Source organism: Schistocerca gregaria, chromosome 1 (assembly GCF_023897955.1).
Source record: "Schistocerca gregaria isolate iqSchGreg1 chromosome 1, iqSchGreg1.2, whole genome shotgun sequence".
NCBI lineage: Eukaryota > Metazoa > Arthropoda > Insecta > Orthoptera > Acrididae > Schistocerca > Schistocerca gregaria.
This window is the reverse complement of record NC_064920.1, coordinates 456,826,872-456,841,055: the sequence shown is the minus strand read 5'-3', so window position 1 is coordinate 456,841,055 and position 14,184 is coordinate 456,826,872. Positions and strand designations below refer to the sequence as shown.

At 41.2% G+C, this 14,184-nt stretch overlaps 1 protein-coding gene across 1 annotated transcript in view; it reads right to left on the bottom strand.

Annotated features, from left to right (window-relative positions):
- Positions 1 to 4,010: 4,010 nt before the first annotated feature.
- LOC126352417 (phospholipid hydroperoxide glutathione peroxidase-like) overlaps positions 4,011 to 14,184 on the bottom strand; it is a 43,792-nt gene continuing 33,618 nt past the window's right edge. The window contains exon 4 of the mRNA XM_050002686.1: positions 4,011 to 6,227. Coding sequence (XP_049858643.1) covers positions 6,036 to 6,227 — 192 coding nt within the window. The 3' untranslated portion in view covers positions 4,011 to 6,035. The remainder of the gene's footprint in view (positions 6,228 to 14,184) is intronic.

Sequence of the window (14,184 nt, the reverse complement as noted above, 5' to 3'; positions counted from 1 at the left end):
GAGAGCCCGAGGCGACGCGGCTGAATTCGCTCGCATTCCTACCCCTCCCTCCTCCTCCTCATCCCCCCCCCCTCCAGTCCCCACCATAATATCTCCTGCAACAGGCTTCGCCTGTGGCTGCCAGATAGTCTAAAAAGATGGCTATAGAGTATTTCAGTCTTAAATCTGGTCCAACGATGATGCCAGCTGCCGACGTCTAGTATGCCGGAGCTGATTCCCTGTCCAGTACAAGAAACTGATCATTTTCTCCACCTGATGTGTGATGAGCAAGATAGAAAAATAAATGGATTTTTTTTTCTTTTTACACAGAGACAATCGTTCTTTCAGAACATAATTTCAATAAACTTACCTTGTACCATTTGCTTTTATGAATGTACTCCACTTTTTTCCATATCAACAATGTTTGTTTATCATAGTGGCTACCTTAGATGATTTATTCATGCTCAGAGCTCTATATTTTCCAAAGTATTACAAGTGCTAATGTGACTAATGCGCGAATAAAACCGTAAACTCACCAACTTTGCAATGTGCACCCTACAAATGTTCTTGAAGTCCGTACTGTATCCTTTCCCCCCCCCCCCCTGTCCCCCTGCCCCCCCGCCACCCACAGGGTGTTAGGTTAGGTGACCTGCAGGGCCAAGGAAAAAGAGCCACATCATATCTTCACCGTTCACCGTTTCATCCAATCCAGCACTGCGTAAGTTCGTAGTTTAGGTAGCGACGAACACCGGTGCTCCATCGACGGGGTGGCCCGTCTTGTTGGAAGGTGAAATACTCGGAACGAGCAGTTAGTTGAGGAAACAATCACAACATATCAATGTACGAGTTATCCGTCGCATTATTCTCACAGGAGTGAAACAACCCATACAGCTTCGTCTGTGACAAAGCAGAGGAAGCGACCTTCGGCGAATCTCATTCTTGCGCCGCAGTTTTCTGATGATATTCTACCCCACACTCTCACATCGAGGCCATTAATCTTTCCAGATAAATGGAAGGTTGCTTCGTCGCCGAACATCAGCTTGGAGGCGAAAATGCTCATCCTCAAGTGCTTCCTGAATTATCATGCAAAACTGAAGGCGCTGGCCATAATCTTTCAACTAACGCCCGCAGCTCGTGGTCTAGTGCCTAGCATAGCTACCTCTGGATCACGGCGTCCCGGGTTGCATTCTCCGGCGGCATGGGGATTTTGCCTGCCCGGGGAATGGGTGTTTGTGTTGTCCTTATCATTTCATCATCATCATCATCATTCGTGACCGAGAATAGATTGGACTGGGTACAAAAACTGGACTGTGAAAAAATTGGGACTTTGTACGGGCGCTGATAACCGCGCAGTTGAGGGCCCCACAAACCAAACATCATCATCATCATCCGACTTTAATTGTGGCACGAGCTGCAGACTGTGCAGCTTCAAGTATAAGCTCCCTCGCAATATCCTTTACACAGTTTTCTGCGGTATTCGGAGTTCGTGGCTTGTTCGAACCCATGATTTTTTTTTGACTGCGTACGGAACTTCCCTCGCCGTCTCCACTGTTGCATCTAGCACACCTGGTAGAAAGGCACTTTTCCGGCCGGGGTGGCCGAGCGGTTCTAGGCATTACAGCCTGGAACCACGAGACCGCTACGGTCGCAGGTTCGAACCCTGCCTCGGGCATGGATGTGTGTGGTGTCCTTAATTTAGTTAACCCTTCTAATACCGTGGGGTCTGTAATGACCCCAGGCCATAATTTTCTGTAAAATATACCTTATTTCCTATTCCTAAAAATTATGAAAAATTCGGACTATCCCTGAATTAAGTAATGGGTTCATAATATATTACTATAACTTTTTGAAAATATTTAGCATTGCAGAAAATCAAGAAAGAACCACTGAATACCATTGGGGTCAAATGCGACCCAAATGCTCCCTTGCCGTATTATTACCCAATAATTCTGCATTGGACCCGTAACTGTTGCTGTATTTCCTTTGTTTTATTCTTGTAAATATTGTTGTAACGTATGATTGTTGCCAATACTTTATAAGCCGACAGTTATTTGTTTCATACACGTGGAGACTACTATTGTGTGTGTTGCATTTAGTGGAAAATGTCTCGTCACCTTTCCGAAGACGAAGTGCTTGAAATATTACTGCAGGATAATCCTCTATCTGGAGAATCAAATAGTGATATCAGCGATATAGTTTCTGATGTCTCGTGCAGCGATGGAGAAGTTGTTGTCTTAGAAGAGAATATTCCTCAAACAGAAGGAAGTTCAGAAGAAGATTTGGACAGCGCAGGAAAATATGGATTGAAATTATGGGCTGTATGTGATAGTGCAACGTCTTACGTTCTCAATCTCCAAGTTTACACTGGTCGACAAGAAAATGAATCTCGTGAAGTTGGTCAAGGCAAGAGAGTTGCTTTAGATATAGTGAAAGGCTTAGAAAACAGTGGCAGGAATGTAACAACTTACAATTTTTTCACTAGCCTTAGTTTGGCGAGAGAACTTCTGAAAATCAATCTCACACTCTTAGGAACAATTAGAAAAAATAAAGGAGAACTACCACAAGCTTTCACTCAGACCAAAGGTCGAGTCAAATATTCATCTATTTTTGGATTCCAAGAGCATGCTTCAAATGTTTCATATTGTCCGAAAAAGGGAAAATTTGTAACTTTTCTCAGTACAATGCATTCAAGGAAGGAAATTGTGAAGAATGCAAGCCAGTAATGATTCTGGATTATAATAAAATCAGGAGCAGATATCATGGACAAGCTGGTTAGAACGTACACTACAAAGAGAATGAGCAGAACGTGGCCAATGGTATTATTTTACAGCATGATTAATATCAGTGCACTGAATGCATTTATCACATGGCTACATCTTACACTAGACTGGGCAGAAAGGACCAACTACAAGAGACAGGAATTTCTCATAGCATTAGGAAAGCAGCTCGTCGGAAGAAAGCCAGACAAAATTATTTCCGCAGTACTTCCATCAACAGTACAACCAAAAATAAGGTCTGAGGACAAAAAATTCACCCATAAATGTTCAAAATGTGGATGTTCTGTGTGTAAAAACCACTCTGCAATTTATTGCTGTAAGTGTAATGCGTTATCAATGTCAATTCAGAATTTATTAAAAAATGATTGTAGTTTCATGAGAATAGATTGTAAATTTTACGGAAACAATTAATTTAAAAATTATGCATTTTAATTCAATTTAATGTCACTAACATCATGTTTTAGACTGAGGAAAAAATAAGGAATGTGATTTTATCCTACCATTATTAAAACTATCCTTAATAAAAAATAAATCCCGTTGGGGTCACTAAAGACCCCAATGGTACTCAGTGTAACAAAAAATACTCGGTATTAGAAGGTTTCAGGTTAAGTAGTTCTAAGTTCTTGGGCACTGATGACCTCAGAAGATAAGTCCCATAGTGCTCAGAGCCATTTGAACCATTTTTCTTGAGAGAGACACTTTTCTGTTTACAGGACAACCATCGTCCCTATCGATACCAACGTACGATTCACAGTTCTCTAGTTACACGGCGGCGATTTTCCATAATTCCTTCTGAACGCACGCTGCACAGTTCCAACAGATAAACATCTCGTGTATTACAACACACAAAAGTCTTCCCTCGCTGTGTCGCCATCTTGTCGGGGGCACTACACTCGTAATGCCAAATAATGGGCACAATGCAAACACGGTGACTTTACGTTTCTGCTCATACATTGATCATATTTTCACATTTAACACTTTGTAAAATATAGAACTTTGGAAAGGCATCAACCATTTATAGCAGTCCTGTAAAATAAATGTTCAGTGTTTTGATTACATTCTGAGTGTATTTGCAGTCTCCGGAGATATCACTGACGATGTTACAGCATTACAGGCGGCTGAAGTCCAGCAGCGCCACTGCCCAGAATGCTTTCAAAATAGAAAACTTATGGCCTTGTTGACGTAAATCTAATTAATACTTGAGGGCTGTTCGGGAAGTGAGGTCCGATTGGTGGTGAAATGGAAACCACAGTGAAAATCAGAAATGTTTTATTTGTGACAATTAGCTACACCGTGCAGCTACTTCTCTACGTAGTCGCCGCACCGACTTAGACAGTTGTCGCTGCGTTGTACCAACTTTCCAATACCCTGGTCATAGTGCCAAAATGTTGTCTTCATGGCCATCGGTTCATGCGAGCAGAGATGAAATTGAGGGGGAGCCAGTTACGGACTGTATTGTGGTTGATCAAACACTTCCCATCGAAAACGCTGCAGCAGCATCTTCATTACCCCTGCAGAGTGCAGCTGACAGTTACCATAAATAAGGAAACTCATGACATTTATGTTATGTGCGCTGCACGTCATCAGGTGACATCTCTCACTGCATTGTCGTAACTGAAAAGAGTGACGTGAAGCGATCGACGGGCGTTCCAGAGACATTGCCCAAGACATCTGTGCAAAGCTTCATCGAATTTTCTCTGCAACTTCCATTTCCCGCCGATTGGATCTACCATCCGAGTAGCCCTCGTAAAAATCAAGTTCTACGATAGAAAATTTTATTTTGACATATTTTTCACAGTCTTTAAGTTACACACATGGCAAGTAATATCGAAGTAGTCATGTTACACAATTAATATTATAATTCTCCACTTTTAAAAGTAACAGTTGTATGTAGGAAATACTTTAAGCAAGCTTTGCACAATAAAAAGGCATATACTGAAGCCATTCATATGTTTGTGCAGACGAATTCATTAAACTATTTCTAAGTCTCAGAATCTCGTATAGTGACTTTCTTTCTTAATAAATTTCTTTTGTACTTGGTTTGAGGCTTGGAGAATTTGTTTACAACAGATTTCACCCGAAGTTACTTAAGCGATGTAGCATTTTCAGAAACTAAGATACTCATTCAGTCTTTCTTTGCCAGAGACTATTTCAGTCTCGTAACACTACAGTTCTCCTGCACATAACATGTCTTGTGCTCAAAATGTCCTGTATCGTCTATAGATAAACTGATCACGTATATAGGTAAATAGCCATACATTAATGTGTGCCACGAAGAATATTAACACAAGCGAATATGTTTCGATTCATGAACTCTCTCAACTCTGCTAGTATCATGTGGTTACCAGTAGCGTTTACTCATGGCACATAATAAGTGGTTTGTTACATTGGAGCTAACTTGTAACAGGCATTGCGACAAGGGAATTCTCATGCAGCCACCAGCATAGCTAGCCGTATGCAACAGAGAATTGCTTACAAGACGGACAACGAAGAAATTTTCGAGGCCTTATCACGTCATCAGAAGTTTCACGTCACGCTTAAGATGCCAAACACCGCATCAGCCAATGGGTGCAAAGGATCTACGCTGAATTTTTTTTTTTAAAAAAGAATGAAAATAGACTCAGTATTGATTACGGGGATTATTAGTGGACAACAGTATGATATCAGACACTCGAGCAGAGTTACAGCAGGAAGCATATCCTAGTCTATGGACTTAGGCAAATTACGGAGCATGCACAGACATCTGGCTTTGCGTTTATGTGCTATGAATAGAGAATCCTGTATTTTTTCTGATGGTACCCGGAGAAAATTGTATCTCAAAGATTTTGTCTCCAATGAGTAGAACAGATGGTAAAAACTGAAAGCCTCCACCGTTCTCTATGATTTTCTACTAAATGTTAAGCATTATATATACATACATGACTAATACCCGCTAAACTGATCCCATAATTCCGAGAAAGAGCTCTTCCTTCTACCTTCGGACTTTCTACCAATACCCCTGCCATGATAAGAATGAATCTCTCCCTCTCACCTTCGCCTAATATACGACTGCGAGGTACAAACTCCTTCCCTTCCACTACACGAAGGGCCAAGAGAGGTAAAACATTGCTTATTCAGGTGAATACAGGCATAACGCCTCTGGGGTACGAACCTGTACGAAACTGAATACGATGAAGTTAGTCAATTAAATGCAACACATTTACTTAAATACTATAAAAATACTGGTTCTGAATAATGAGAAAGAAGTTTCTTTTCTGCAGTGCAGGTGGGATTCCCGCCTTAGAAATATTTTTTCAGCGTGGATTCCATCTTCTTGGGCTCGGTGGTAGGAGCGAATCTTTCCACGGGTATTCCGTTCCGATCCACGACGAACTTGGTATAATTCCACTTTATAGCGTTTCCCAGTGTTCCAGGTTGTTTCTTCTTCAGGAACTTCCACAAGGGGTGCGCGTCATCGCCATTGACGTCAACCTTTATAACAGAAAACACAAGTTAGCACCAATATTATTCCCCAGCAGACACTACCTTCCACTAATCCCCCTCCAAGTAATTGCTCTAAACTCATTCCTTCCCATCATTTGCCAGCTCACGGAGCCGCAGAGGTAAATAGGAGTGTCTGTAATATGAACTCGAAAACTGTTTAATGTGGTTTATTAGACGGTTCAGCACAATAATACAGCTATAAAAGCAGCGAATGCAAATTTTACGACTGCTTCACACTCTTGCAAATAAAGCAGTTTACAGTTGTTCGATAATGTACAAGAGCTAGAGAACATTTCGTTTCCAAGTTGTACAGCTCATCAAATAATTGTGAATGTAACATCTACGTAATGCAAACTTGGTTTAAAACCACTGACGAAGCCTAAACAAAATGTGGCAAATCATACTTAGTTTTATCATACTTAGTTTTAGCGACGAATTGAATAATTACAGTCGTTGCTCATAACGAATGTTCTCTTTAGGCTGACCACAAAAGTATACTGACATCTCTTTAATATCTGATTCAGATTGACTAGTAATGTAATTTAACTAACCGGCAAAGTAAATGTCTTTTATCGACAGTTAAGGACATTAGAATTCTTCTCGAGGAAACGTAAACAGTGATTTATTTTATGTACAAATGCAGAACCGTTTTAATTTCTAATTTTTTAATTTTCAGCGTGACGGTGCATATTTACACAAACAATAGAAATCACTCATGAGAAAGCTGGAAGCAAAACATACGGAAACGTAACTTCCGAAGGTAAAACAAAATTATGACTTAACCTCCCGTCGACGAATAGCTTATTAGAGGCAGAGCACAAATTCGTACAGGCGATGGTTATCGATAGCGTCTTTTTCAAGGGAATGTTGTCGTCATTCATCTTCATCGCCTTAAGAGCACCACGCAAAACTTAAATCTCAATAGATGTACAGGGATTTGAACTCCGCAGCTTTCTATTACTAGCTCAGTGCGTTGCTGAGTTCATCATCTGTCAAAGGCCATGCCGAGGGGATACACCGGTTCTGTCAGAGAGTAAACGCTATTGCATTATTTGTGTTAGCTTCGGTTCTCCCTGGAGGGTTTTTTCAAAAACTAAACTCCACCCGAACAGGCGATGAAGGTCCAACGGTACCGACTGGCCGCCGTGTCATACTCAGATCACAGGCGTCACTGGATGCGAATGTGGAGGGGCATGTGGTCAGCACATCGGAGACGCTACTTCTCAGTCAAGTAGCTCTGTAGTTTGCCTCACAAGGGGTTCAGTCCAGGTGGGTTTTTTACAGGAATAAAATATCTGATTTGAGCGACTAAAATTTTTGAAGAAAATTTTGTTATATTTTTCTGCTTGCATCTTCTTTTTTTAGTAGCAAATCTCGCGGCTGGCAAAATAGGCTGTGCGCCATGGATTGTGAGATAGCTGTTCCAGTACGTCTGGTTTCTATAATTACATAACTGATCACGAAGGGTACTGCAGTCGACGGCCAAGCATCGGCGGAAAAAATCTGATCAGCTAATCCTTATCTGATAACTCGATTTATTTTGTCATACCAATACCTTCATACTTGTAGTAAGAATGGTGTAGTCAAAGTGAATTGCTTTAGAGGTATTCTTCTGGAAGGTTATTGCATTATTATATACTTTCGTCTGAGAAAATAATACCATTTCCATGTGGAATCATAAATCCGTTGTGGCCTCATTTAATTAAAGTTGCTGCAAATGAACCAGAAACATAAATATTGTGGACGATATCATTAATTCTTCAAGCAACTAATGCAATCTTTTTAAACCAAAGTTTAAGTGAATTCTTACGACAAAAGGAACTGAGTTTACGTTTTGTGTTTGACAAAAAAAGGCGGGAGCAGTGTTCAAGTTAGCATTCATAAACGGGTCTCAGTATGCTGTCGGGCATCTCGAAATGCAACTACTCACTAGCCGTGATGCAGCACAAGTGCTCTTGGAAACTGAAATTAAATACCTGCTGCTGGAGATGTGTTATGGAAGTAATTCAAGTTTGCACATTAACTATCGCTACTTCCTTGAAGTACTAAACTAACTAATTATGACATTAACCTTAGGATTCCTAGCAAAATTGAAACGAATAAAGCAAAAATGTCCAGGCTCAAGACGCAAGGGGAAAAGCAGCCATCTCTTAAATACATAGCCACCTTCGTACATACAGTTCAATGTCGTATTGTAATGTGAAAAATAACATAAGATTGCGTACATTAACACAGTTCTGTAACTGCTAAAAGTCTTCGAAAGAGGTACGATATTTTCGAACCTCTTCTACAATGTCTTTCACTGACTTATTAGTATTCTATTGTAATAATGCTCATCTGATACTTCTTTCTTTCACTTGCCGATGCTTGGAAGGGGGTTTCTGTAGGACTTTTTTTATTCGCTGCAGCCATTTGTGATCAGCAGCCGCATGCCGCCTCCTGTACTAAATCCTCGATAGGTAGCCTGCATTAAATGGGAACATGACGTGGACTAGCTAGCCAGTGGACTTTTTCTTTTCTTCTCTCCGTGGGAGACCAGGCAGACATCGTTCAGCTTTCCTTACTTAGTTGGCTGGGCCGCATCTTAAAACCGATCCACACCAGCAACTTTCTGCTCAAAATCTACTACTGGAAGTACGTGTGCCTTTCGTGATTGCTTGTAAATCAGCAACCGACCACGACGCAAGTGTGTTTATGGCGTCAACGATCTGTAGACTGTGATGTGTCTGGAGGTCTAAATTTCAGAGTATGCTGCACCTTGGGCATATGCAGTAACAGAGGACCTTGGCAGCGTCTACTGACATCAGAAGTGAACCAGTTCTGGCCGAGCTAACTCCTAATACTGAAATGGATTTTGTGCTTTCGTGTCTTCGTGATCTTTATTGTATTGTTTCCTTTGTTTTCGTGAAGACGAGAATTTCCAGTATGAATTCTACTTTGGTCATTAATAAACTCTATTGTGATTGAAACTTCCTGGCAGATTAAAACTGTTCGAGTCTCAGTCCGGCACACAGTTTTAATCTGAAAGGAAGTTTCATACCAGCGCAGACTCAGCTGCAGAGTGAAAATCTCATTCTGGATCTCTATTATGATTGCTTGTCACTACGTTTTGTTTCTTATATTTCTATCTTTTCGTAAAAACATATAGTTCCTCATTAACTTAGTTTCACCACTAACATGTCACATCTCTCAGAACACACCCAGTTATGGTGTTGACGTGAAAACGAAAATGACCGCTCAAACGAGACTAGTTTCAGCACAGGAATGAAAGGTCAAGGACTCTGCAGTACACTCACTTCTCTTGGGTAGTTAATTGAAGCAGGAAAGTCGATCGCGTAAAACGGTTTTAGCGACAGAATCGAACTTTCCATCCGTTCTTAATATCGTGCCATTTGAATGGTCCTTTGGACTGCCTGGTAGTCGAGAACCTACTCTTAGTGCATCACGTTCTATTGGTGGATGTTGGATGTAGAATAGAGGCGGCGGCGGCGTGCCAAACCGCAGCATGTTCAGCTTTGCACCGACCTTCTCGGAAGTACCCTTTATAGCGCCACATTTCATTTAGTACTGTGGAGTGGCATTTTTCGGCCGGCACAACTGTCTTCTGATCGGCAGAATCGTGGTGTCAGCGCTGTTTAGCCTTTGCTGTTAGTTGGTGGTATGAAGGACGTTCAAAAGTCAAGTGGCTGCCTGCACGAGCCCTTAAGATTGAATGGGAATGACTGAAGAGAGGAATGAGAATAGTCAGTATCTATTACGCAGTTACATATTCGATGGGTACTGCAAGTTTGCCATAAAAGGCAGGCAGAAGAGTTTAAACATTTAGTTGGCAATAAAAGAACAAAATAATACAACGATCAACAGACAGGATTATTTGTTTTTACGTCAAGGAGCACTTTGCCCTGAATAGGCAGGCAAGGAGCCCGTGAAGAAATTGGCGGTAAGAATAGAACTGTCTGTCAGTTGCGGAATTTGGAGACTTTAAACGTTACTGAAAAGTACATTGATTAAGTCAAGGAGCATGCTGGAACTATTTTTCGATCTAAAACTCGCTATTGTTGAATTTATTAAGGAAACAGGAGTGCAGGAACGAAAATTAGAACATACGGAATGGTTTGCAGAGCTCTCATTTTAAGTGGACTTGAGCGTACACTGCCCAAAGTAATGCACTGCTAGGTAACAAACAACATATTTCTAATCTGATGGGGATGCATTTAAGAAAAACGACTGCACTATAGAAAGGACAAATTCTGACAAACACCAACCAGATACGTAAGCTCACTGGCATCGAAGAAAACGTTAGGTTTGAAGAATTAATTGTGGCCTTGAAAGAATGAAAAGAATAGTTTTCTAACGCGTTGAGGTAACTGCCAGTCTTATACCTGTTTTGGTGCTCTTTGCGTGACCGTTTGTCGTTTCAGTTAAAAGCGCATCAGTTCATATGTAACTGACTGATGTGCACTAATAACTGATTGACCTGCGCTGTAATTCCAGTTTTAAAGACAAATCATTTTACTTTAAACTGTTCAAGACGTCTACATTGCTTTCTTCACGTAGATTTCCCATGTCTCCGTAATGAAGTTGAAAAAGTGCTACAATATTTCGACTGACACATGTGTGTGAAATACTTTTTCCCACTATGAAATTAAGAAAGTCATGATTACGTGACAACCTGAGCCCGAAAATTTATGAAACTGCCTGCGCCTGTATGGCGACAGTTTGTACCAGATTAAAATTATATTGCGTCTGCATCGCGCCAAAAATAAGGTAATAATACTGAAAACTACTTTTGTTTGTGAGCTGTGTTCTTGAGAAATGTGAACTATAAAACAGGGGCATATGGAGTGCGGCTGCATTGCCCTTCAGATGCGAGGCCTTCGCAGCTTCCCCCTCTTCCTCCTCCTCGCGTTCAAACATCGTGCCGTATCGGTGGGTGGAATGTGCAGCCATGCTAGAGGCTACTGATATTCCCCAACATAGAAATGTGAATTTATTAAGTGCAGTGTAATCGCTGAGTTCAAAAACTCTACACATACACATAGAAGACGAAGAAGAATGCAATAAGCAATAACAACAAAACCTGACCACTGAAGATGCTTTTAAATAACGCGAAACGCGCCTGGTCTTCATAAGACTTTTATCACAGTTGCGAAAGACATCAATTAACCTGTACAAGTGCAACGTAACCCTCAGGGTGTGTGTTTGAGTTAATTATCAGTAGAACTCTACCCAGTGGGAGGATTACCGTTACTTAACGAGTCCAGAGCTTATGCAAGTTGCCCTCTGTAGCTTTGCCTCAAAATTCGTGTGTTCACGAAACAATAGGCCCGAGACTTAATACTGGGGTGTTAATGCTTTAATAAGGTGGTTTAATTAACACACCGAATTATAAACGCAACGGATAACGTATCTATAAAAGCCGCTACAGAAAGCACCTAAACAGAGCTTATTAGGGGGCATCTGATGTTTCAATATTTGTTGATTAGATCCATCATGTGACTAGCTAATGGGATTCATTTGTCTCTCACCTCTTAGTGAAGATTAATTAATTTCTAATTTTCTGTACTGAAGCATTTGAGCTATTTGACATTTGACTATGGCTTTAAATTATTGATGACAGGTTTGAGAAAAAAATTTTTGCAGTTCAATACTGATTGGAATTTATTGTCTAAATGATACCAGGACAATTGTTAACACATTAGTACTAAGCGAGCACCAAAGTCATACAACTGCAAGGGCATCAGCCCTATTTACTCTCAAAGAAGGTCTCTCTAACAAAAATAATCCTGTGGTTATTACCACGCAATTGTGGGAAGGGTGGAAGGAGTGCTGGCCTGGCTTCAGTGTAAGTACATATTCAACCATACAGGCATGCCTAGACCCATGCTTTGCTTTGGTATTATTACTAAGTACTACAACTGAAATGCAGAGCAAGTCCAGCTATGGAGAACTCAAGTATACTGGTCAGTACCAACTGGATGCACGATATGCTAACATGTGTTTCATAAAGACATAGCAAGTTGTCTGCTTGTATTTGGTTTGACAATTCGGATTTATTTATGTGTTAAGACTGCACATATACACTATCACATTCCAGGACACAGCATTCCCTATTAAACAAAGCTTGCTTGATAGTAATCCGTAAATTGGAGCAAATAAATTTCAGACACATTTACTGTTCACGCATAGATAAAATGGGGCACACACGCACATTTCCTAAGTACCAAGTGGCTGGGAAATGATGCAACTATCAGGGCCATGAGAACTATACATAAAATCGGGGCTCTTTCAAATAAGTAGTACCTTACTGTGCATGTTTCAGGGTGAACATCATTATAAAGCAAAAGATAAATTGGTGGGAGGACACTTATCTCGTACCACGTGGCGGTAAAGTTACGCGAATGTTAATGATAGCAGAATTATTCATAAAAATCGGAAATCTCTCTAATAAACGGTATCGTTCACTGAACGTTGCGTGGCAGCCACCATTATTCTAAAGCAAAGTGGTTGGGGGGAGCTCAATAACGTTTACCTCGTACCACGTGGCGGGGAGAGTCATGCAAGTCTTGATAGCAGCACAAATTATACCGAAAAACGGAAATTTCTCTAAGAAACTGTATCGCGCACTAAACTTTTCGTGGCAAGCTCCATTATTCTAAAGCAAAGTGATTAAAGGAACTCAGGAACGAACTAGTAGGTTCCAGGCCCACCAGAAAGACAGGACATGGAGCGTACGTCACAGCACGTGACACTGCAGGTCTTACGAGCGCCTGCAGCAGTCTCCGGCAGAGAGCGAGTAACTCTTTCAGACGAATTTAATTATTCTTGATTGCGCATTTAAATTGATGCACACACGTTCTCCATAGCACACGACAAAATAAAGGCCTCTTGTCAGTACTTCTTCAATTAAGTATGACTTTCTTGTGGGCCCTCCACAGAGCCGAATGTTCCAGAAGTGTGGCAGACAAGCCTACTATTGTGACGTCACAAGTTCGTTGCAGGGTCCGTACATCTAGTTGACGTCGAGAAGGTTTTTCCGCCACACTTCGCGAACTTTCGGCGCCTTACAGAGCACATGCGAAATCAATATTTAGTTGAAAAGCGCCCAATTTTGTCGTGTGCTCTCAAGAACTTGCATGCATTTAAAAGCGCAGTTAGGAATTATTAAACCCCTCTGAAACAGTTACTCGTTCACCACCGGAGGCGGCTGCTAGCACTCGTAAGACCTGCAGTGTCACGTGTTGTGAGCATGCTCCACAGTCTGAACTGCACTAAAATGGTTTTTGCGTGTTTACATTTTCAAGTGACGCCGAACGAAGAAAGACATCGGACATAAATTGCCTCAGAGACAACTGGCAACCAGAACCTGGCGCTCGATTCTGTACTGAAAGTGCACTGATGTGACGAAAGACATGGGGTACTTCGGAGTGTCGTATCGGACCTCCTTTTGCTGAGCTTAGTGCAGCACCTCAACATGGTGCGCTTCAGGCCACGGCCTAATGTTGTAATGCATATGTGCATTCCCTTCACGTGTTTAAGCCAAGTATTAGGCATATTTATGCGATCGGGAATGCTCAGTAGCAGCCAGGCTATATGCACACTTAGCAATTAAGCGTCAGAAAGCAGCATTAGAGATGAAATCATAGAAGGCAATGTTGTGCAACCTTAGTACGGACAAGATCCGACTAACCGAGTGTAGGATCTTACAACCTGAGACTGTCTTCCTAGACAAAATTCTGTCACAATGTCCGCAAACGTGACGTCAGATCCGCCTAGCAACTAGCAACAGCGATCTGAACACGCATTGACGGAAAGTTTGGAGATATAATACATAGGGTGTTACAAAAAGGTACGGCCAAACTTTCAGGAAAAATTCCTCACACACAAATAAAGAAAATGTGTTAAGTGGAAATGTGTCCGGAAACATTTACTTTCCATGTTAGAG